The following is a 24286-nucleotide window of genomic DNA, read 5'->3' on the forward strand; positions in this document are numbered from 1 at the left end:
CTTTTTCATTCTTTCCTCAGCTGACTTGAAATGCATCTTCAGGTCAGGTTTTGTAATTTGTGATGACCCCTCCCATTGTCGGGCACATAGAGATAAGATAAAGTACAGAAGGTTGGAAGACTGTACTGTGGAACAGATAGAACCACTTGCAATTGAAATTCAGCAAGATAAAGTAGTTGGTGTTGGAGAAAGGAAAAAGAAAAAGGAGCCCCTGAGCCTGCTCACCATTTCAGGGACAGAAAGTGGAGGTGGTACAAACCTGAAACCAGACTGGACTGGAAGTACAACCTGAATGCTCAGCAGTCTCAGGCATTTCAATGTGTAAGGCAGGGTAGTGGGCTATTTCTTTTTGTGGAAAATGTATTCCTTAATGCTGCAGTCTAGTGAGACAGTAACAGCTCAGAAGATCCCAGGTGCCTGAACAAGCTAGACAAGTAGGCCAGAGCTATCGCATATGGCCCTGGATAGTGGCTAAAAAAGGATGCAGCTATCAGGCTCTGTGCTACCCATCATCTCCAATCCATTATCCTGGAGTTACTGATCTATTCCACCATGGTGTGCAAGGAAGTGTTATTTATGCAATTTCTTTTTGTCGGTAGCCATCCGAGTGTAAAATATCTCCTCCAGCAGTATCTGCCCTGATCTTACCCAGTCACAACACACTTTAACATCAAGGACAGTCAGTAACACAAAGATAACACTGGTCTGGAAATTCTGAACATATGCATTTTTATATACAGTTTTGAGTACTGCATTTGTCATTTACTCTACTTATTAATGATGCTTTGTGCATTTTTATTTATGTGACTGGATTTGCAAGATGCACAATAAAACTTGCAGCTCATTTCCTTATAAAACTGCACTAATTGCACTATTTAATTTTTTTTTGTCACACCAAATAATGACTACTGTTTACTGCTCTTTTTTACTGTACAAACATGCACTTTTATTATTTTTAAGGCATCTTTGCTCTACAGCATTTCTTTGCATGTGCCTAAAACTTTTGCACAGTACTGTATGTCATAGCCATTTTATAATTTTACCATTGTATTACTATATACTTTTAGCAAGTTATTATAATTTTCATTAAACAATCATGTATAAATGCTAGATTTTTTAAAATTCTGGAACTTTTTTCATTTGCTTCCATAGCAGTAGTGTGTGTGTGGGCTTACCTTTTTCATGAAAATTACATCTTGTTTGGAGATCTTCTCGCGCTTTATTTTCAGAGCTGCAACATTAGGAATTATTCTGAAAAGAGAAGAAACAATAACTATGAAACATCTACTATACATTCTCAAGCAAAAAGATATCTGTGCACATATTGACACACAGAGACACACATGACTATGTGAACGAAATGAGAAACACACCGGATGCCGCGGAGTTTGGCCCTGTTGTCATGGCGATCAATGATGTTGTGTAGGATCTCAAGGACCAGTTGCCGCAGTTCGCTGTCTTCCATTAGAGAGATGGAGCAGAGGGGCTCCAGAAATGCAGCTGGCAAACCCGCACTCATTGTTTTACACTTAAATCCAGACGTCACCTACACACACACACAAAACATGACATTGTAGTCATGTTTGAGGGGAGAAAAAATGATTTCTGGGGCTGTGAGAACCTGGACACTGTAAAATACCCACCACGGGACAGCAAGAACAATTGCCAAAAAACAAATGCATTTTAAAATAAATGAAGGTGTAGTGTATTTATGATAAATGATATTACATTTCCACAAAATCACCTTATTCCTCCAAAAGTAACTCACATTTAAATATGTCATGTTCGATATGAGTCATATCGAGAGCATAAACATAGATAATCATGTATCAATACAGAAATGAAAGCGAAATCATTCCATACTAATCACCATGAGGAAATATGCAAATGAGACCTTTCTGCCAGATAACAATTAACACGTTTTGTGTCCATGGCAACGCAAGGCTAAATCAGGGCCATAGTGGTAAGGTCCTGGCAAATGGGCACAAAAGTAGAACTGTAACTACTGGAAAACAAGTTCTAGGACAATTAACAAAAGTGCACTGGCCTGTTTTCTTTCCTTCTTACTCTCTGTCTCAGTCACACAAACACAACCAGGGATTCTGTAGCCCTAATTGGTTGACTGACAGCTTTTTGCCATTCATTATGAGACCCAGCTGCAGCTGTGTGCTTGGTCTTACTCTCGCTCTCTCTCTCTCTCTCTCTCTCTGGGTCTGTCTCTCTCTCTCTCTCACACACACACACACACACACACACACACACACACACACAGAGTGGGTGGCTGTAATGTCAGAGAGGCAATGCCAACAGTCCACCTGCATCTCATCTGCTTGTCCTGTCCACCCTCCCAACTCTCTATCTCTCTCCCTCTCTCACACACACACACAGAGACAGAGAGAGAGAGAGAGAGAGAGAGAGAGAGAACACAAAAAAACAAATTGCAGAGAAAATGTACCACAACTACAAAACAGCACCATAACCAATTTACACTAGCAAACATGATGCATAGTGAACACCTCAGTGTTAAAAACACAGTTGTATAGTACGAGTGGGTACCAGAAAAGCAACTTACCATAATGAGAGAACTGAGGAGCATCGTTTGAATCCTTTTAGTACCCTGGGGCCTGAGAGGGACACAGCATGAGATACAGAGAAGAAAAAAAAGGAACAATGCTCGAATTCATAGTGCAGCACACACAAAACTGAATCCCAGATGTTTCATTTTGGGGCTCTACTAGCACCAGAATTCATTATGCTTCAGTATAAAGAGTGTGATGAGCCATGTAACCTATAAACACAAACAAAAACAACCAAGAGATCAAGTGTCTGTACATGTACAATAAAGCTGCCACATACAGGCACACAAAACTACACCTACACACAGGTATATACATACAACACACGCGCACACGCACACACAACTGACACACACAATTACAGGCATAGGCATACATGCTCGCACACACATACACAGCAAACCTAATGTGCATAGGAAAAAAAACTGACACTCACAGAGACATGCAGTTGTACACAAACAGATACAGGATCTCTTACCCAATTTTGTCGGTATCCAGAGAATGACAAGGTGTCCCGTATACCGGAACTTTCCCCATAATGAACATCATAACTTCAGCACGCTGATAATCTGGTAGATTTCCTCCAAAGAACCCTGAGCACACACAATCACAAAGCACAAAGCATTCAGAAACATATGCAGGTGTTAAAACATGATACATATTTGCTCAGTTCCTTAGACGGACACCTGAAGAAATATGAATAAACAGCTAACAGTGTGTTCCATATGAATTAGTCAATCTTCAGACAGTTAGTTCAGTGGTTTGACCAATTAATGATGATAGGATTCAAATTTGAGGTGTTCAATGTCAACTCACCAATAGTCTGAATAATGGCATTCTGGACGATGCGCTCCTCGTTCTCTTTGCCGCGGCCGGAAGAGACACTCGTTCCAGAGTTTCTGCGAGAACCATCACCCAGCTCAAAATCAACACTCATACGGAGGTGCTTGAGCAAGGTGTTAAAAACCTCTAACACTGTTGGGCCTATGAGAACACACACACGCGCGCACACACACACACACACACACACACACACACACACACACACACACCCATTAGGCAAATATTACACCAAATCACTAAAGCATTGCTAAGGCTTTTATATTGCTTTATACATCTTTTCAGCTAATATTTTAAAAACATTACTGCTACCCTGTCTTCTAGAAAGAAGCTCCTGCCACATGCTTTTCCAAAAAAAAAAAAAAGCAGCATAAAAATTCCAAACCCTCTTTAATTTATACCAAAATTCATATTTAATAGATCCATGTAAGGATAAGTAACATTTCTATTATTTTTGTCTTCAGGAAGTAAATAATTGTACACACATAACTGCCATCACACTGTAGGAAATAAACACATGAATAAAGCGGCTGTAGCCCTATGTGTAGTCACTATGCAGTACAGCTAGGGGGAGACAGCTTGCAGCTGCACAGCAAGCGTTTCACTTCTTCAGCCAAAAGCAAAATGTCCTGTACCACCATTTCTGATCTCCAGCCCTGACCTCCATTTCTGAACGTCTAACAAAAATAAATTAGATAATATCTGACTGTTGTCAATACAGTAACAAAAAATGGCTCAGGTATGATTTCCTTGTTTTATTTATGTAATTAATTTCTTCTACTTTTTTCTGTAGTGTGTCTATATAGGTTTTCTGTATCCTTTAACTTATTTGTTCTTACTTGTTTGTTCTGAATGTTATTTATTTATTTATTTATTGGTTTGTCTATTCATTCGTTCCTTTGTTTATCTGTTAACTGCGTAACACAGCTTGTGTTGTCTGACTCGTGTCTTTCTTTTTGCATGGCATGTGCAGTTGATCTGTGGAGACAATGGGAATAAGAAGACACTGACATCTGAGCGACAGCCACATTAATCATTACATTATAAGGACTGTGAAATACAGAAATACAAGAGATAAATAAATATAATAATTAATGATTAAGGCCATTCCTTGCCAGAAGTAAAAGTCATCAATTGTATATAATATTCCAGTTGCCGGTAGAACCAGAAGCGTAAATACCTTTTTGTATTAACAGATTCTTCTTGTGATTGTGATACAAAAGTAAATAAATAACTTTGAAAAAATTAATTGGGTGAAGGAGATTAGCAGTAGGAATAATAGAGATGAGCCAATAGCTGTCCTTTGAAACATTTTCTTGGGGAATAAATGGTCACCATTTTTTCTAAGCTTTGAGACAAAAAAAACTAATTGCTTGGGTACACACATTGTTTAATTTTCCTCTTACAGCTGAGAATAAAAAAGCATTTCGCAAAAACATTTCTCATTATATAGTCTTCAATTGTTACTACAGAGTGACCCTTTATTATTTTTCAATAAAGTCTTTTGGTGTTGATAATTAGGGCTGATTCTGCTTAATAACACAGGTACATTTAAGATGGATGTAAATATATACAGATGGGTGACAAATTAAAGGAAAATGGGGAAAAAACAAATATTTTTAACACAAGAACTGAACATGTTCTGGTGGCTCATGGTGCCCAAATACCACAAAGACATTTTTCCTTTAATTTGTCACCCATCTGCATATACTTATAACCATCTTAAATGACTACAGTACATCCAGAATTCAGCAGCACATATTCTCAACTATACTCCTTCAATTCAGCACATTACTGGTGTGCTTTGTAATTTGCAATGACTTCCAGTTCAATCACGTATTAATTTTATAACTCTCACTTTAGCATATAAAGCTGTACATGGAATGGCCCCTTCTTACATTTGTGACTTAGTTGCCCCATACACACTTTCTCGTTCTCTCCGTTCTGCTGATTCTCTCACTCTTCAGCAGCACACTAAAATCTATGGGTGAGAGAGCTTTTTCTTTTGTGGCCCCTAAGCTATGGAATGCACTTCCTTTTACAGTCAGAAATGCTCCCACATTAAGCAGTTTTTAAAAAATGTTGAAAACCCATCTTTTTAAAATAGCTTACACCGATTAATTTGATCTAGCTTTTTTTCAATAGGGTGTTGAGTTAATTATTGTTTATTTTATATTTATTGTCTTACTGTATTGTATTATGACCTTATTTTTGTATTTTATCTCTGTGTCCATTTTTGTAGGGATTTGGGTATGAGAAAAGCACATTATAAGTAAAATAAAATAAAATAAATAAATAATAACATTAATATTATTATTATTAATATTATTAAGCGCATGTTGGCAAATGAGTTGGCTTCATGCAAATATGCAAAAAATTATGATACATGTATTGGTTTAACTGATATTTAAAGAGATGACTGGATTTATAAACAAACAGCTGAGTATATAGACCGTTTATACAACTGTTACAAAACTGACACAAGTGCAGGTCCAGTCTGCATTCTGGTCAGATACTGAACGTAATAATTACTTATGAAATAACAACTTGTCTGGCCAAAAATTGGTTAAAATAAATAAATAAATAACGAAAATATTTAATGGTGACGCACAGTACATTTTACCCTAAGCTATTTGTTGAGGCAAGAGCGTGGTCGAGCGCCGGTTTGTGAAATGAGGCCGGAGTCAGGAAAGGTGAGTGTTAAGGACCTACACCTTTGTGGGATTTTTCTAATAAGTGTTCTGTGTTTTAGTGAGCAGCAGCAAGGATAAAAGGGGGAGAGATGAGAGCTACAGCAGACAGAACTGTGCAGCACAGAGCCTTGTACGTGCTCGTGTGTATGTATGTGCATAGTAACACCCAACTACCGGAAGGGACAGCGGAATGAGTCTGAAGGTGACTTCAGATTGTAGTTTTGGAGACTTTCTGACACCGAGATGTAACTAATTCTGCAATTCTCCAGCTGTGATCCTTGGAGATTTTTTTGGCCACTTGAACCAGCCTCTTCACAGTGCGCTGAGACAACATAGACACACGTCCAATTCCAGATTGATTCATAACATTTCCACTTGACTGGAACTTCTTAATTATTACCCTGATGGTGGAAATGGGCATTTATAATGCTTGTGTTATTTTCTTATAGCCACTTAAAGTTCAACAACCTTTTGCCACACATCACAGCTATATTCTTTGGTCTTACACATTATTATGAATGACTAAGGGAATTTGGCCTGTGTGTTACCTCATATTTATACCCCAGTGAAACAGGGAGTCACCCAGGTGTACTAAAAAAATTTAAATATCAATGGGAATATACTTCAAATATATATTTCTCATATGAATAGGGATGACAATAATTGTGCCAATAATTGTCAGATCCCTTGCTATGTATTCTCCAACCTCATCAGGCATTATAGGAGAAGACACAGAGCTGTTATCTTGGCAACGGGAGGTAGCACAAAGTATTAACTAAATTGCTGCACACCTATATTAAACAAATATATGTTTTGATAAACCTGTGTATTGTTTGCAATTGCTTGATAGCCATGAGAGCAGAGTATTTTTGTGATTTTTTTAAACAAAATATCAAAACATTAAACAATAAAGACGCATTTTCACAACCTTCTTCTCATATTTACCAAGGGTGCCAATAATAGTGGAGGATACTGTAGATCGAGAATTCCAAATAGGCATATGGGAATGGGATCTAATTAAACTGTACATCAATACTTATTATTAGAAAATATACAGATGGCTATCTTACTACAAACACAGCGGTTACAATCTGATAAGACACTCTATTGGCTGTGTCTTTGCTATTTAACCTACCCAACCAGAGATTAGGTGGTGAGCAGGGAGGACTGAGAAACATGTAAGCATTTAGATTTTTAGGAGTAAGACCTGCGAGACAAAAACATTTAAGAGAAAGAGGAAAAAAGAAAGACAGAGAAAAGTGGAAAGATTGAGATTAAAAGAGAACAAACAAACACAAGGGAGAGACAGAACATAGTGAGTGAAATGGACTTGTATTAGTTAGTCGAGACATGTAAATCATATTTATCATCAGTTCAGACAGCAGCACTGACAAATAGAGAAATCAGAAAACAAGAGAACAATGAAAGCGTGACAGGAAGGACAAAGGGAAACTGACTTGAGAACAAGAAAGCATGTAATGTTTCAATCAAAAGTTCAGGTCCAATACAGACTCCAAAATGAAAAATGGAAGACTCAGATTGTCATGTTACATCAGTCTGTCTCAAACACACACACGCACGCATGCACACGCACGCACACACGCACGCGCACACACACGTGTACACATGCGTACACATACACACTTCTTACCAACAGAGCCCTTGGCCGCTATGGCGACAGTCTCCAGCAGCACCTGGACGATACCTGCTCTTTCTCGCGGCGTATTCTTACTGTGTGTGTCCAGGTGGTTCAGAACCTGCTGGATCACATGATGTGAGTGCTGAGCCTGGAAAACACACACACACATTTCTTGAATAACCCATTATCATTCACTGATACTGAACATCTCTGCATAACTCCCCTTCACAGACAGGTGTCTGATATGCACTGATGTGCTTGTTATCTTCATGCACAAACATTTGAACAAACACCTTCAAACATCACTTATAGATGTGAATTGATTGCCTCTTATCTTTAGTAGTGGATGCTGAACACTTGGGATCACCAGGCAAGGAAATCAAAGACAGGATGGAGTGGAACAGAAAGACAGACAGATGGGGGAAGAGGAATTTGTGCATATGTATGTGTGTGTGTGTGGTGTGTGTGTATGTATGTATGTACATATATATCTTGCCTGTATGGAGTACATTATGATTCTGAAGCAGGATACTGCAAACTCATTTGGATCCCACAAATGATGATTATCCAAATGCCTGGAAGAAAAAAAGAGAGAGAGAGAGAGAGAGAGAGAGAGAGAGAGAGAGTGTGTGTCAGTCACACACAGGCACACACATCCACAATCAGGGGTTAATGTGGGTGAACAGAATGAGATTGGAACTCTGCTACTATAATTTCTTGCGATGTCGGTATATAAACAGTTTCTAACACAATCTTCAGGGAATCCATGCAATGTGATAAATATCTGACAGTGTTAATTTTGACAATTATTTTTTTATGTTTTATTTATTTATTCTTTTATTTTATATTTCTTTCCATCTTTCATCATAAATTCATAAATGTTAGGTTTAATTGACAAAAAGAAAAAAGTAGAATAATTTTCAGCTATTTTATGTGTAATACATAAAAGGTCTATGATGCTACAGATAGTTTTTCAGTGAAATTGTTTATTTTTATCGTGCCACTGTCTTTGACACCAATATCTTTAATGACCCATTTGAATCACAGAATAACTATCTTCAGGGTTTCTCTGGAACCACTAGACTCTTCTTTTAATTCTTATTTATTCTAAATCTTCTACAGCTATTCTGGGAACATATTATGCTATTCAATTTGCATGTATATGAATGACCTTTAAGTCAGATTCAGATTCATGACTGAATCAGGCACGCACAGTCATGTGAATCGAGAACTTGCAAATGCCTTAGTGGAAGAGTGGGGTAACATCTCACAGCAAGAACTGACCAGTCCATGAGGATGAGATGCACTGTAGTACATAAAGCAGCTGGTGGCCACACCAGATACTGACTGTTACTTTTGATATTGACCCCCCCTCTATGTTCAGGGACTCATTATTCCATTTCTGTTCATCAAATGTCTGTGACACTTGTTCAGTTTATGTTTCCGTTGTTGAATGATTTTTTGTTAATACAAATATTTATATGTTAAGAACTTTGTTAGAAATAAAAGCAGTTGAACGTGAGAGGACGTTTCTTTCTTTCTTTTTTTTTGGCTGTGTGTGTGTAGATATATACATGCACATAACATGTATGCTACACCTGTGTTACGAACTCAATAACTCTAAAACCCAGAGACCCTGAGAATAATCGCTTCTTTGACAAGTCCTTTTAAACATTGGATATATGTTATGGTTCTGTATTTTAAACTTGGATAATATGGTTTCATTTCGGTTTCGGTGGGAGATGATAGAAAAGAGAACTTCATGGAGTATCTTTATATTGGAGAATTATACAGTTTTACCTGGGGTTATTACTACTGGCTATTTTATAAAAGGTAAAATACGGTTTAACCTTTCTATAGACGCATGTACGCACACTTGTACAAGACACAACAGACGCATGTATGTGACAACAGATTCAGCGGAGACTAAAATTCCAGAGATACTGGAACAATGACATTACCCCACCATCCTCATGTAAAACTAGTCAAATCCGAATAGGCTTAAGTGGTAAAAACATACCAACTTGATTTGTTATGTAAATTCAGCCATTCAAACACTTCAATGCTTTATACTGATTGCATTTATATACACGTCCAGGAAGAACATCACTAATTCTACAAACAACTTTCTCCCATTCACCAGTAATAACTTTCTCCATCTTGGAAAAGTGCTACTAAGGTGTAATTTAGTTTTATTACATTTCATGTCATTAAGGTTTTTTGGAAGCATGGTGTGTTTTTTTTTTTTTTTTTTTGCCTCACAGTAAACGTATCAGGCTGCGCTGGGCGCTTATCAGATTCCGCCATGTTTTCCTTTCTGAACAGACACAGTTGGGGTGGAGTGAAGGGCTGTTGAGTAGTGTCTTTAAAAAGACAGACAGGAGGCCCATGTAAACACAGACAAGCAACTCAGCCAGGACTGCAGTTTTCCAAACAGGTTTTCTCAGCTGCATAATACAGTTGTGCTGAAGCCATGGCTTTAACAATTAGTTTTTATCATATTCTGCTTTTTCCCCCAGGTTATTTGTACCTAGTAAGAAATAATAGAACAATACCTATTGCACCATTAATGGGACAATTAATAATTAATAATAATTACACACAGACAAAAAATACATTAGAGCTACACAGCGATGATGTGGATGTTCTAATAATATGTTTCGATTCAGTCTGTTAGTCTGATATGATTTATTCTCTGCTTGCTTGCCTCATATTGCCTCAAATCTACTTTATTTCAAATCTTGTATATATCCTTCCTATTGCTTTTCCCACTTTCCTCTATTCCTTCCATCATCCTCTTTTTTCCTCTCTTGCCTGCCTGTAGTCACCATGGTGACGTCAATCTGCCCCCAATCTGAGCTATTTTTAAAAAGCCTGAAAGAAAGCCTCCCCAATCCTTCTTTCCAAGCCCCTCTCTCTCTTTCTCTCCCTCTCTCTCTCTCCCCATCACCTTTATTCGCTATCAAAGATACAGATCTGTCCCCTAAAGATTAAACCTCTCTTCTTTCTGTGCACTTCAAAACCTTCCTCTCGACACACACCTACACACACACACACACAGTAGCACAAAAGCTCAAATGCTCAAAAGCTGGATATGAACAAGCTGTTCACATGCACACCTTACTGTGAAGATGTTAACTAACCAACACATACATTACCATATAAACAGAGAGGAACAAACAAAACTGATAGTTAAATATATTCAAAAGAAGGTGTGTGTGACATTACAGAATTTGTTCAAAAGGAAATGTGCGCAATGTGCCAGAAAGGCTGAATGCAATGCTTTGATATTTACTTCCCACAGTCATCCAGCTTGGTCCTAATTGGCCGATAACTAAGCAGAGACAAAAGCATCTCATTAGCGAGCCTTGACAGCACAAATAGAGCACATTAGCTTTGCCATTATCGGTCAGATCCCAGTGCTAAAAATCCCTGATGGAAGTAGTGACTTCTAGGTCACAGAACTGCTAATATGCTCAACATTAAAACAACAGTGAAGACAATGTGACTGCTGTTGGAAATTAAAGTGTGCACAATTCATATTGGGGATGAGTCTATACTATTGAATTTTCAATATTTGAGAGCATCTTAACAATTTTATGAGTACAAGAGGTATTTCTTAGAATTACTGAATAATAATAATAATAATAAGTAACACGCATGGTTACATTATAGTTCACCATTGGCGAGAGCGTTTTGTTCTTTGTTCAAAGAGTGGTTTGTTGTACTCCACCATCAAGTTGCAATCAATGTGGATTAGATGCTAAAAGCTATAGTTTTGCAAAACATTATTACTTTTAGGACAAAAAATATATAGAACCACCCTCGTTAGTGTACCATGTCTACTTGATTCAGTGGTTGAACTTTGAGAGGGTAGCAGCAAACAAAGCCAAATTTAGGTGTGATTAAACTTTACTTATAGCCACAAAGTGTGACATCCAAAGTGGGACTCTCTCTCCACAGGAAAACCTGTGGTAAGAAGTCAACTAAGGGTACGTTTTCATGGCAATGATGTACTAAAAAGGAAAAGTTTTTCCTTTGCGTTTTTGAAAAGTTTTGCGTACAGACAACAACGCTGTCAAAACAATCCCCGTTACACAGATCTGCGAAATGACTAAAAATGCTGTATTATGCATGCCAGGCCAGTAGCTGGCAATGTCACTTTGTAAAGAAACACAACGTTTCCGCCATATTGATCTGGGCAAGACTGTCCTATAAACAAATACAAGTAAACAGGGGAACTGTGTTTTTTCTGGATAAAAAGCACAATAGCGTTTACATTTCTCAAATGATTTCAATGGTTTATGTTCTACGTGGAGTATAAGAATGTTCCAGTTACTTAGAATCTCGATAGTTAGACTTGGAAAATTATTCATCTCCATAGGGTATTGTGAAAACTCATGCTTGTCAAGCATAGATTTGGCCGATTTTTCTTGGTTAATAAATGCTGATAAGTCGCTTATGTAAAATAATGTAATGTGATGTACATTAAGTGCATCACATTAGGTGCATAAAGTATTTTTCATAGTGGAAATAGATTATTCTGTCTTCAACCTCATCTTTTAGCTTTTCTTGTGCTCCAGGTCAGAATTATGTTAACAAAGCTCGTTCATTTTTAAATATTAAAAAAAAAAAGAAGAAGAAAAAAAAATCAAATATACTCCAAAATATTCTTCAATAACAGACAATTAAAATGATAATTATAAGATTTTGAATAACTGTTGGCATATACGTGGGTTAATAATTTTGCGTATGTAACAATTGCGTCTCCGCTGGTCGTAATAGTGATACAGTAAATATACACTTTGCTTGAGAAGCACAAACACAGTCGAGTAGGTTTAAATGTCTCGTGCATTGTTTTGAAGTACTCGCGCGCATGCCTATAGACTGAACACGTAATACGTGTGCACGACATCATTTTCACAGATTCTTGTTTTTGTATGTTTGCACGGAGACAATAACGGCATCGTTTTCAAAAACTTGCATTTTAAAACCCATTTTCGAAAGTTTGCGTTTTCAATCCCCAAACCGCCGTTGTGTAAACAAACATCAAAAATGCATAAAAAGTTTTCCGTTGAAAACGTTGTGTAAACAGCCCCTAACTATGTCACATTACAATAGGGAAACATCTACCTTACACCACAGTACTATGGGAAAAGTTTATATTAATTCTAACACGTTATGGTTTCTATAAGAGTAACATTTCACACACAGGGCATAAAGGGATAAACATAAATGTTTTTGTTATTTAGCACAGAAAATTGTACAATAGTTGATAAGGTTGGAAGACTGTAGTTTTCTGTAAGGATGCATTTATTTTCAAGTGTCAGTGCTTTGTAACGGTCAGTAAGGTTTCTGTCACAGGACATTCTTCATTTCCTGGCTTTTCTGTAACATGACAAGCTGCATATTTTTTCTATTTCACTTCAAAAGAAAGAAAACATGAGAGACTGGTGAAGGAATGTATATAGCTGCTATAATGTGATATATAAAGTGATAACAAAAGCTCCTGTGTGGTGCAACAAAAAAAAGCATCCTACTGTCAGGAGATCAAATTTGAATGCCACAGCCAGCAAGGACTGGAAGCCAAGGAAGCAAACCTCTCTGTACTCTCTTTACTGGCTGTACTCTCTGGGTGAAGAGAAAGCCATTCTAACTCCCCTGTCAATCACAACGACAATAGGCAATCATAAGCATCTGTGAGCTCATGTATGCAGAAGAGGGTAGATAGCTCTTTCCTCAGAGTGTGTTATGCTGCCCTGTGAAGCAGCATGAGCAGCAGTCCTTCCTGCAAAGTCCTTCCAGGATTTTGCGATTGCAGAAATGAACGCAAAATTAATCAAACTCCACAATATTTGAAGGAGCTTGCAATTTTTCAAAAATTACCGCAGATTTTATACAGATTTAAGCCAATACGTGTCATGTGACGTCATCACAACATGCATTTAGCCAAAACCCGCCTCGATTCATGTGCGCCAAACATGAGCACAGCTAAAAGTTCTCATTTACCAACAAACATTTACCAACAAACAAGCGAAAGACAATGAAAAACAATTTTATGCAATTGCAATTTCACCAATTCAAGTAGTTTTTTGCAAAAAAAGCAAACATTTTTGAAAAAAGTTGCCGCAAAATCAAGCATATTTGCCCACAACAAATGCAGTGAAATCCTGTAAACACTGCCTATTGGCTGCTCTGTATACAGAGCTATATACTAGTTAAAAGAATGGTCAAGATCTTCAGCATTGGAGTTGCTGCTTCACAGCTTGTATATGAATTGCATGCATAAATAGATGTGTTCTTTAGATACAAAGGACCTTCCTATTACCATGCTCTCTGGCTACAATTTATTTTATGGAATTATTTGTGAAATGTGATCTTATAGCATCTCATTTAGAGATATTGGATTACATAAACTTTATCTAAGTCAATTTTTTAAAAATGCAGTTTGTGGCAAGACTTCATGAAATCCTCATGAGATGACTCTGGAATCCAAAAATTATAGGGCTAAATTAACAGATTCCATTCGTAAACTGTCTGATGTTGTCTTGATTGTTTTCATGAGCTATGGCTCAAATTGATGTTAATTTTCAAAAGTATTTACTAATTTAGAAGATCTAGAAAAATGGTACACAAGACAGATCGTTTGGCAGCTTTGAACACCAAATGAGAAATCAAGTTCAAACACTAACCTTAATAGGTAAACTGGATAGTGTTTATGTGCTATGAAGAATACTACATAAACATGTAATTTGAGACGTGCTTGTTAAGTCAGTTGTGCACACAGCGTTACAGTGTTGTACTGCTCCCACTATTTACTCTGGTATTTCATCAGACGAACGCACAGCGTAATTGAGGACGTGCCAAACAGCCACAGGACATGTATGGCAGCCACATATCCATGTGCATGCATAATTAAAAGCAAGCTCAGTCCAGGCTTAAGAATGTACCTTTTTCAGACTCTTACTCGGATCACAACACAGTAATGTTAGGAAAATGGTTTCTTCTACAAGAACAGAAAATTACCAGCTGACCACCAAGGGACAATCCCTCAAGAATTTAGCGATTTTCCAAACTCAGAAATTAACTAAAAATCACACAAACACAGCAAAAAAGCTTCGGAGAAGATTGAAATTTTTCAAAATTACCGCAGATTAGAAACATGAATGCACAAATGAAATAATATATCTAGCTTATATGAAGCGCTCATAGATCCATGGGCTAATCCTACTTTAAATGTCTGATTATTGTGCAGAGTTATTTGTACTATCCATGGATTTATTTAGATTACTCTCAAATCAGTGTTTATTTCTAAAACCAAAGGCAAATAATGAACTATTTCTGATGAGTGGAGTCAGAGCTTGAAGATTACAAGAAGCTCAGTGTTTATGCAAACATCTACACACATTATGTAATCATTCTGGGTTAATAATGCCCTAAGACCAACTGTTTTCTTGGCTAAGCTTTTGCCTAAATGTTGAGATGTCGGAACAATTTTGGTGCAAGAACATAAGTTTATTTGTTTGATACAGGCAGAGATGTGTGGACTTATGCAGTTTATACAGTAGGTGCATAAACAAGCTCCAGTTAGTCCAGAATGCAGCTGCAAGAGTTTTTAACAGAATACAGATACAGATGCATGGACTTATTAGAAGCATTTGCAGCCTATTAAGTAGATCATGAGTGGATATACATTTAGGTGGCCACTGAGTCTATATATGCAATGATTGCACCATGTTTCTTTATTTTTCCTGCAATTGCAGTCATATTTTAAAGATAGGCAAACAAAGAAATAATTTTAGTTTTAGGAAAAGATGGATATTATGAAGACCTGGACTTAAATTCATGCACATTTCCAGCATTTTCATGGTACATAAGACTTCATCAGTACATCAGAGATTAAAATTAAAACACACAACGTTGATTAAGAGAGTTTAAAGAAAAGGCAGCAAGTTAATTTCAAGCAGAAGAATTTTAAAGTTTTAGTTTGTTAATTTGAAACTAGCTGTCAGTTTGTAATTTACACTTTTTTGTTTCAGTCAGTGCGTTTACATGGACAACAATAATCCAATAATAACCCGATTAAGACAATACTCTGATTAAGAAACTACCATGTAAACAGCAATTTTTAATTACCTTAATCCGATTAAGGTAATACTTGAAGTAAACATAAATCAAATTAAGACATGTGGAGTACTCCTGTTTTAGTCTTATTATCGACATGAATTACAGACATGTACACACCTTAATCACATTATTAACATCGTGTGGGAGTTTTCACCGCATTTTGTGACAGGACACGTACACACACGGCAGTGCTCAACCATTTTACGGCAAAAAAGAGAGCACGGCTGCATCCTAAACTGCGTACTTGCCTACTATAGGCCTATAGTAGACGAAATACGTGCATCACGGCTACTATATAGTAGGTAAGTATGCGGTTTGGGACGCAGCCAACGGCCTCAAGCAGTCGTCTATTTGGACGTACAGCATGACAAATAATTAACCGCACTTGAAGCGTTCGTAAAAATTTTAAATAAAAACACCCAAAACTATATACACGGTACCATAACGAAGACGAACTGTATGTTGATACGTGAAATTCTGGAGGGAATGTCGGATGGTGTGGTGCAGTGACATAATGACGTGTGACGTTAATCGAACTATGTTCTATAACATGTAAAATGGGAACATGAAAGGAGTATTCTAAACGTGACTCATGTAAACACCTTAAATCACAATATTGTCTTACTCATAAGTAAGGTCAATAATTAGATTACTGCTGTCCATGTAAACGTAGTCAATGATAAAGTGTTATGAGGCCTTTGTGAATTACTAGGCCCAAATTATAAATATTGACTTGTCGATTTATATATGTGCTTACAGAAGATAAAGTCCTTGCCTGTAACCTTTTACCCCTTCCCTCGATACCGGTCATTAAGCTTTAAATCCAGTACTAAGATCAGCTTAAAGAGGCTAACTGCTGACATTACAGTCTACACCATTAAGAGAATGTATTAGTCACTGCAGGCATAGACAGCACACCAAAATGCTAATCATTTAAAAATGCTTTTGTTTTCTACTATAGACTACTTGAGATGAAAATCAAAGCATTGTTTAGGACTTTCATGCATGAATGAAACATGCATGCCAAAGCTAGACTTCCAAAGGTAGCTGAAAAGATCATATAATGGTGGTTGTATACAATCGTGTTTCTATAGCAGTGTTCATACGCTGCAATGGAAACTGTACTTACACTAGCACGGGCCGAACAGCGTTGTTCATGTTTCCATATGCAGCACGACCAAGTAACTCCCGAAAGCAGCTCTCAGCCAGGGATGCAGGGTTCTCCTCTCCTCCACCCCTGACACAGAGAAAGGGGAAATGTAACGATGATGAACATTTTTTATACTACTAGAACTAAGCAAACGCTAAGAAATGTAAGATGTGAGTCAAAGCATTTACATGTTTTTGCATTCAATGAATTCAGAAATGTCCTTGGCACTATTAAGGAGGTCAAGAAAACAAGCAGGTGCTGCCCCCGGGTCAGAACAAATTCCTTTTAACTCTTAAACCAAGCTCCAGTCCTGGGGTGCAGCAGTACTCAGATTAAGCTCTCCAGCCAATTAACAGATTCAGTAGGAGTATCAGAGCAGCCACCAAAGTGTGTTGGAATTCAGCCCTCCAGGACTGGAGCTGAGAATCCTAGCTAAACTAGGCCTTCACATCTCTACAGACCCATGACCTAATTTCTCCCCTCAACCAAATAATTGTCATTTTTTAAATTTACATAAGTAATAATTTTAATAATCTGTAAAAAGCAATAAGTGCTTGACAAAATATTAAGGTACATTCAGTGGTGATCCATTTTCTATGCAATTTCTGTGACAAAATAATGTGAACAGAATGCCATAATGTGTGGGAAAATATAAGGAAACGTGTAGTTATTAACCACATTCTCTAATTTAGTAAAATATGTGCAAGATATGTTCAGTTCATAGCAATTATATGTGTATAGTGCCTTTAACATCAGACATTATTATAATTACATTATAATTTAGATTTGTATTCCTAATGAGCAAGCCAGAAGCAAAAGCGGCACAGAAAAACTCCCTGAGACCATATAAGAACGAAACCTTGAGAGGAATGTGGGTGAATTCTAACTCAGTATGAGCCTGTTGTGAATAAGACTCCTTGTATGATCACAGAACGATCTTTAGGAGTAAACAAATGAGTGACAAAATATCAAAACATATTGTTTATTATTTTGTTATTGTCCATAATACACTCACCATTCACTTTAATAGGAACACCTGTATAGCTGCACATTCATGCAGTTATCTAATCAGCCAATCATGTGGCAGCAGCACAATGCATAAAATCATGCAGATACAGGTTAAGCACTTCAGTTAATCGTGGTATGGTTGTTGATACCAGGTGGGTTGGTTTGAGTATTTCAGAAACTACTGATCTACTGGGAGACTCACATAAAACAAGAGTTCTCTAGAGCACTGGTTCCCAAACCTTTACAGTAGTGTACCCCCCCCAGGCATTTAATATCCTTTTCCGTACCCCGACTCTAAAACTGTATTTTCTGATGATGGCATCATCTGTATTGTTTTTTGGGGGCCTTTTCCCCAAGCATTACACCAGCTATATCAGCTGCAGCAGGAAGAATTAAGTCCTCCACAATAGAATGGGATTTGCCTGTTTTATTCACTCTGTAACTCACCATGTAGGATGCTTCCAGACCCCCCCTATTTAGGGTTTCCTGTTATAAGGGTCTTACTACTCCTGAGTTGTCTTAAATGTCTTTCAAAAAACTCTCGAGGTTTATTTAGCAAAAAGTAATTAGCATGCTTTCTTTCTAAATGTCTGCGCAGAAATGCTGGTTTCATGCAGTAATGAAAGAGTACTTTTGCACATATACATACTGTGGCTGGGGGTTTTCTTTACTGTCAGCATATGTAAAGACCAAAGAAATATATTTCTCATTATATTTGCGCCTCTTTGATGGTTTGTCTGCAAATTGCTGGTGAAGAACATGTAGCGTTTCAACTTCGGATATATCGCTGTCTGTATCAGCGTAAACTGGGCTAGTAGCACTGGGTGCACTTACACTTGCTACGGATGCGGTGTTAGAGGGACCTGGGCCACTGCTGTCAGAGGACAGTGGTTGCGGGCCGATACCTTTGTAGCAACTTCTCCATTGTAATGTTACGAGCTATTACTTAACTTCATCATGTAGCCGTGTACTGGCGATAAATGACATGCGGTAAGATGCGCACTGACGCATTACTGTGAGTGGATGCAGTTTTGACCGCAAACAACAGGATAATTTGATTGGATGTCATGTATTTGACCTTTAGAACTTTGCAATTTTGCTGTTTGTACACTGGATGGGGCACAAGTTTATTTTTGGGCATGAGAAAAACATGAATTAGAATTTTAATGTTATTTAGCGAGGCGGAAATAAATGAACAGTAAATCTCAGCATTTTTCTCCCGTACCCCCTCTGTCACCACACGTACCCCCAGGGGTACCCCAGTTTGGGAATCAGTGATCTAGAGTTTACACAGTATGGTGTAAAAAATGTAAAAAATGTATTTAAAAAAAAAAAAACATTCTGTGTGTAGAACAGGTTCAGCCTGGGTCTGCAGGTTGAAACACAATAAAGTGGATGGTGAGTATATAGTGTCATCCTGGGAGTTTGCAGACAAATTTGGGTTAGATACAAGTGTTGGTCACTAACAACCCAAGACATGCATTTAAGGGTTAAGAACCAGGCAATTGTTCCAACAAGGTCAGAACTGATGTGTTCCTATCATTATTTGGTCCCCACAAGAGATGCACGCACGCACACACACACACGCGCACGCACACACGCGCACGCACACACACACACACACACACACACACACACAACGTTCACGAATCAATGAAGGACCGGCTGTGAAATACAAAATGCATGAGCCGGCAGTCTATATTTAACCGGAGGTCATTCAAAAGAGCTTCAGGTAACAACAGAAAGGCACTAAATACAGAAATCCCATCCAACAGCTCTCAAATTACAAAAAGCCAAATGAACACCATGCATGGACAAAAACGTGTGGTTATGGGACTTAAATATTTTAATAGAGAGCATTGTTATTTTTGTCCTTTTATTCCTCTCTCACAGTCAAAGGCATTCAGCTCACATTTAGCTCCTGAAAAGCAATTAGTAACATCAGATGCATTTAACCAGCTGACATGCACCGTTACAAGTGCAAGAACAAAAGACACACCTTAATTTTCCTTTACTGCTCACTGCACCCGAACAAAACAGGATCTATTACAAAGCAGCAGTGGGCAAAAGAAAATTATCTTAATCTGAATAAAATTTTCATTTAATTGTACTGATACAGATGCTACCAACAAGTCTAGTTCTTCATGTTACTAATTTGTATGTCTGCACATCCCTTAAAACATACTTCAAATAGGAAGGAATTTAAACTACTTCAGACATTTGACTTTGCTTTGTCAAATGTTGACAAAGCAAAGTCATGACATTTGACATTTGATTTGTCAACAACCATCTCTATTTTTTTTGTACTTGAAGCTCGTTTGATGTTTTCCATGGTAATAAATGACAAAATTGTTATTATTATTATTTTTACATTTACTTGTACCCCAGAAAAGAGAAAATAACAAAAACAGTTTCTGAAGAATGTGACACAGCTTTTGCAGTAATGGCAATTTAGCAATGTTAGCATAACTTTTTATTTACTTATGAGGTAATATCTTCCCTAATGTGGTGCAAAAATGGTAGGTACTAGGGTTAGGTATCACTATATGGCCAAAGTTTTGTGGACATCTGACCATCACACCCATAAGTGGTTCTTCCCCAAACTGTTACCACAAAGTTGTCTAGAATCTTTTTGTATGCTGCAGCATTACAATTTTCCTTCACTTGAACTAACAGGCTAACAGATTCCTGACCTTAACCCTGCTCAACACCTTTGGGATGAATTTGAATGCTGACTGCACCCCAGGCCTCCTCATCCGACATCAGTGTCTGACCTCACTAATGCTCTTGTGACTGAATGGTTATATCCCCACAGCCACACTCTAAAATCTACCAGAAAGCCTTTCCAGATGAATGGAGGTTGTTATAAAAGAAAATGGGGTACTACATCTGGAATGGGTTGTTCAAAAAGCACATATTGATGTGATGCTGAGGTATCCACATACTTTTGGCCATATACTGTACATCTACAGTGGTATGAAAAAGTATTTGCCCCATCCTTATTTCTTCTGGTTTTGTGTACATCTCATACTACGTTGTTTCAGAAATTAAAACAAAATCTAAACAAAGGCAACAAAAAAGAAGTTTTTAAATAATAATGTTATTTATTGAAGCAAAAAAGTTATCCAATACCAACTGGGCCTGTGTGAAAATGTATTTACCCCCAAATCTATGACACTGCATTCATAATGGGGTTCAGCTGGACTAGACACAACCAGGCCTGATTACTGCAAACCCTGTTCAATCAAATCAACACTTAAATAAAACTTTTTCAACAGCAGTTAGGTTGGTTAAACCTAGTAACATACTATGCCAAAACAAAAAGAAATTGCAGAAATAATGAGGAAGGTGACTGAAATACATCAGTCTGGGAAGGGTTACAAAGCTATTTCAAAGGCTCTGAGATGCCAAAGAACCACAGTGAGAGCCATTATCTCCAAATGGAAAAACTCTGCACAGTACTGAACCATCTCAGAAGTGTCTGACCTTCCAAAATTCCTCCAAGAACACAGCAACTACTCATCCAGCAAGCCACAAAAGACCCAAGGACAACATCAAAGGACCTGCAGGCCTCTCTTGCATCAATAAAAGTCACTGTTCATGACTCTGGGCAAAAATGGCATGAATGGAAGAGTGGCAAGGCAAAAACCACTGCTAACACAGAACAACATTAAGGCTCGACTGAATTTTGCTAAAACACACCTTGATGATCACCAAACATTTTGGGAAAATTTTCTGTGGATTGAGGAGTTGAAAGTGGAACTGTTTGGAAGACAGGGGTCCCGTTACATCTGGTGTAAACCATACATAGTATTCCCCAGAAAGAACATCATACCTACGGTCAAGCATGGTGGTGGCATGAGAACTTCCGGTCTTCGGCCCATAAGTTGAAACTCAACCACAACTGGATTATGCAACACGACAATGATCCAAAGCATAGGAGTAAATACTAGTCCTAGAAGTAAGTGAAAGAAGTGTTTCGGAATGTATCGGAAGTGTATCGGAAGTGTTTGATTACATTTATTACTGCTAAAGTTGGCACAACCGGATTTTAAATTTAAGGGGGCAATTCGTTTTCAATAAAATAAATAAATAAAAATGTATTGTGTGTTTACTCAGGTTGCCTTTGTTTTAGGTTGTATTTCGTTTGAAGATCTAAAACTATTTAGTATGAGATATACACAAAAACAGAAAAAATCTGGCAAAAACTTTCACACCACTGTAAATAATGAAGTAAGGCACTGACCTTAGTAAATAACCAACCTGCCTAATCAATTAAAAGTCATGTTATGATAGGCCATGCTAATGCTAGAGGGCAAAGTTGATCCTGGGGGCATAGCTTTTTGTACATAAGCAGGAGTTAGGGGGACAGGCTTACTGTGTTAAAATAAATCCTTCAAATCTTGTTGCTAGAGACTTGGAGACAAACTTGACCTAATCTTACATAATGCTCCTTTAAGCAATGCTGTAAAGCCACAGAGATAAACATTTCTCATGTTTGTCCTTCTCGGATAATGATTATATGGGAAAAGGAGAAGACCAAGAGATCTTTGGGAAAACAATACAGACCATTCTCGATGCAATCCAACATTTATAATAAATGAGAGCATTTACTCAACTTGTTTTAGGTGTGTTATTTGTGGCACTCAACACATGCCAATGAAGAGGAAGTTCTCACATTCTCACATAATAACCTCGATGAGAAATAAACTAAGTTTTCACAATAGAATAATGAATTTTACTAAAGAAAATATTAATTTACTGTTGAATTTCAATTAACTGAAACAACTGACATCTAGACATTTATCATTAATTTAATTCTAAAACTTCAGGTACTTTCATCAATTTCCCAAAGCTTCAGTCAAATCTAAAAAATAAAAATAAAAACTAAACAAAAAAACAAGATGTTAGAATGTTAGAAAAAGAGAATATATACTGTATGTGGGTGTGTGTGCAAATACACTCCATGAGTGTACCTATGAGTCATTCATGTCTTGCAAGTTTAAGAACCAGAAGAACGAAGGGTATTCAGTCAACACAAAATGCAAATATGGATATACAAAAATAAATAAGACATTCAATTATTTGGCACCCCAAGCTTTATGGAAAGTGAGAGGAAACTGGACAACTGAAGAGGAAACTCAAGGACATGGAAAAATGTAAAACTGCACACAGAGTGTATAATTTTTGAAAGCCTTGAACATTCATAGTCTTTCAGAACACTAGGAGGTTCTAAGCTGTCCATCAAACTACAGAGGCAGCAAAGTTCACAAGCCGGTGCACACTTATTTTCGCACATGTATTGAAAACAAGTGTAACAAATGCATCATAACCCCTTGTGCTCGCTATAGGGCTAGACAGACAACATATTTGATACCAAGCTAACTAACATTTCTGGGTGTGTTTTATTTAATACAACAGTTCTATACACAAGATATGGCTCAGGTAGTAGAGCGGATGGTCCATTAATCGTAGGGTTGGCAGTTCGATTCCCGGCCCACATGACTCCACATACCAAAGTGTCCTTGGGCAAGAGGCAAAACCCCAGGTTGCTCCCGATGGCAAATTAGCGCCTGGCGTGGCAGTTCTGCTACCATTGGTGTGCAAGTGTGTATGTGAATGGGTGAATGAGACGCATTGTAAAGCGCTATATAAGTACAGACCATTTATTAATATTGAGTAACTGACATTTAGTTGCGGGCTATTTGTTGGTACCTCAAATAGTGAAGGCTACAGTAGGGGGAAGAGCTTTCTCTTACAAAGCCACACAGTTATGGAACAGCCTTCCATCAAGGGTGAAAACATTTATTTAGTCAAGCCTTTTGTGAGTAGTTTTTTTCTTAGGTAACGAAGCAGATCTAGAGGGCTCATAGGCATAGTATTGTGGTGAACTGGGCTGTTTGGATGCTGTGGTTATCCAATAAAATGGACTGGAACAAACTGCTGTGTTATACAAGTTGACAATGTTACTGCTGCATTTACTGCATATGGCTTTTATCTCACTGAAAATTTTTGTGAAACAAATGTACACAAAAAAAAAACAAAAACAAAAAAAACAAAACACTGTGATGGGCTGGCACTACATTGTATCCCTGCCTCGGGCTCAATGTTCCTGGGATAGGCTCAGATCCACCGCAACCCAGACCTCGATAAATCATTTAATGAAGGTGAATGCATGAGTGAATGCTTAAACATTCATAAAACATCTGAGGCCAAACCTAAGAAATTTACTACTTTTGTATCCAAGATTACC

The 24286-nt window shown here is 37.6% G+C and overlaps 1 protein-coding gene across 7 annotated transcripts in view; it reads right to left on the bottom strand.

Annotated features, from left to right (window-relative positions):
• efr3a (EFR3 homolog A (S. cerevisiae)) overlaps positions 1-24286 on the bottom strand; it is a 77592-nt gene that overhangs the window by 16240 nt on the left and 37066 nt on the right. For all 7 annotated transcript variants that reach the window (XM_017495780.3, XM_017495779.3, XM_017495777.3 and 4 more), the window contains 8 exons: positions 17005-17112; positions 8245-8323; positions 7761-7896; positions 3393-3560; positions 3055-3169; positions 2573-2624; positions 1374-1546; positions 1176-1251 (listed from right to left, as the gene is read on the bottom strand). In XM_017495780.3, coding sequence (XP_017351269.1) covers positions 1176-1251; positions 1374-1546; positions 2573-2624; positions 3055-3169; positions 3393-3560; positions 7761-7896; positions 8245-8323; positions 17005-17112 — 907 coding nt within the window. The remainder of the gene's footprint in view (positions 1-1175; positions 1252-1373; positions 1547-2572; positions 2625-3054; positions 3170-3392; positions 3561-7760; positions 7897-8244; positions 8324-17004; positions 17113-24286) is intronic.

Source organism: Ictalurus punctatus, chromosome 20, assembly GCF_001660625.3.
Source record: "Ictalurus punctatus breed USDA103 chromosome 20, Coco_2.0, whole genome shotgun sequence".
NCBI classification, from domain to species: Eukaryota; Metazoa; Chordata; class Actinopteri; order Siluriformes; family Ictaluridae; genus Ictalurus; species Ictalurus punctatus.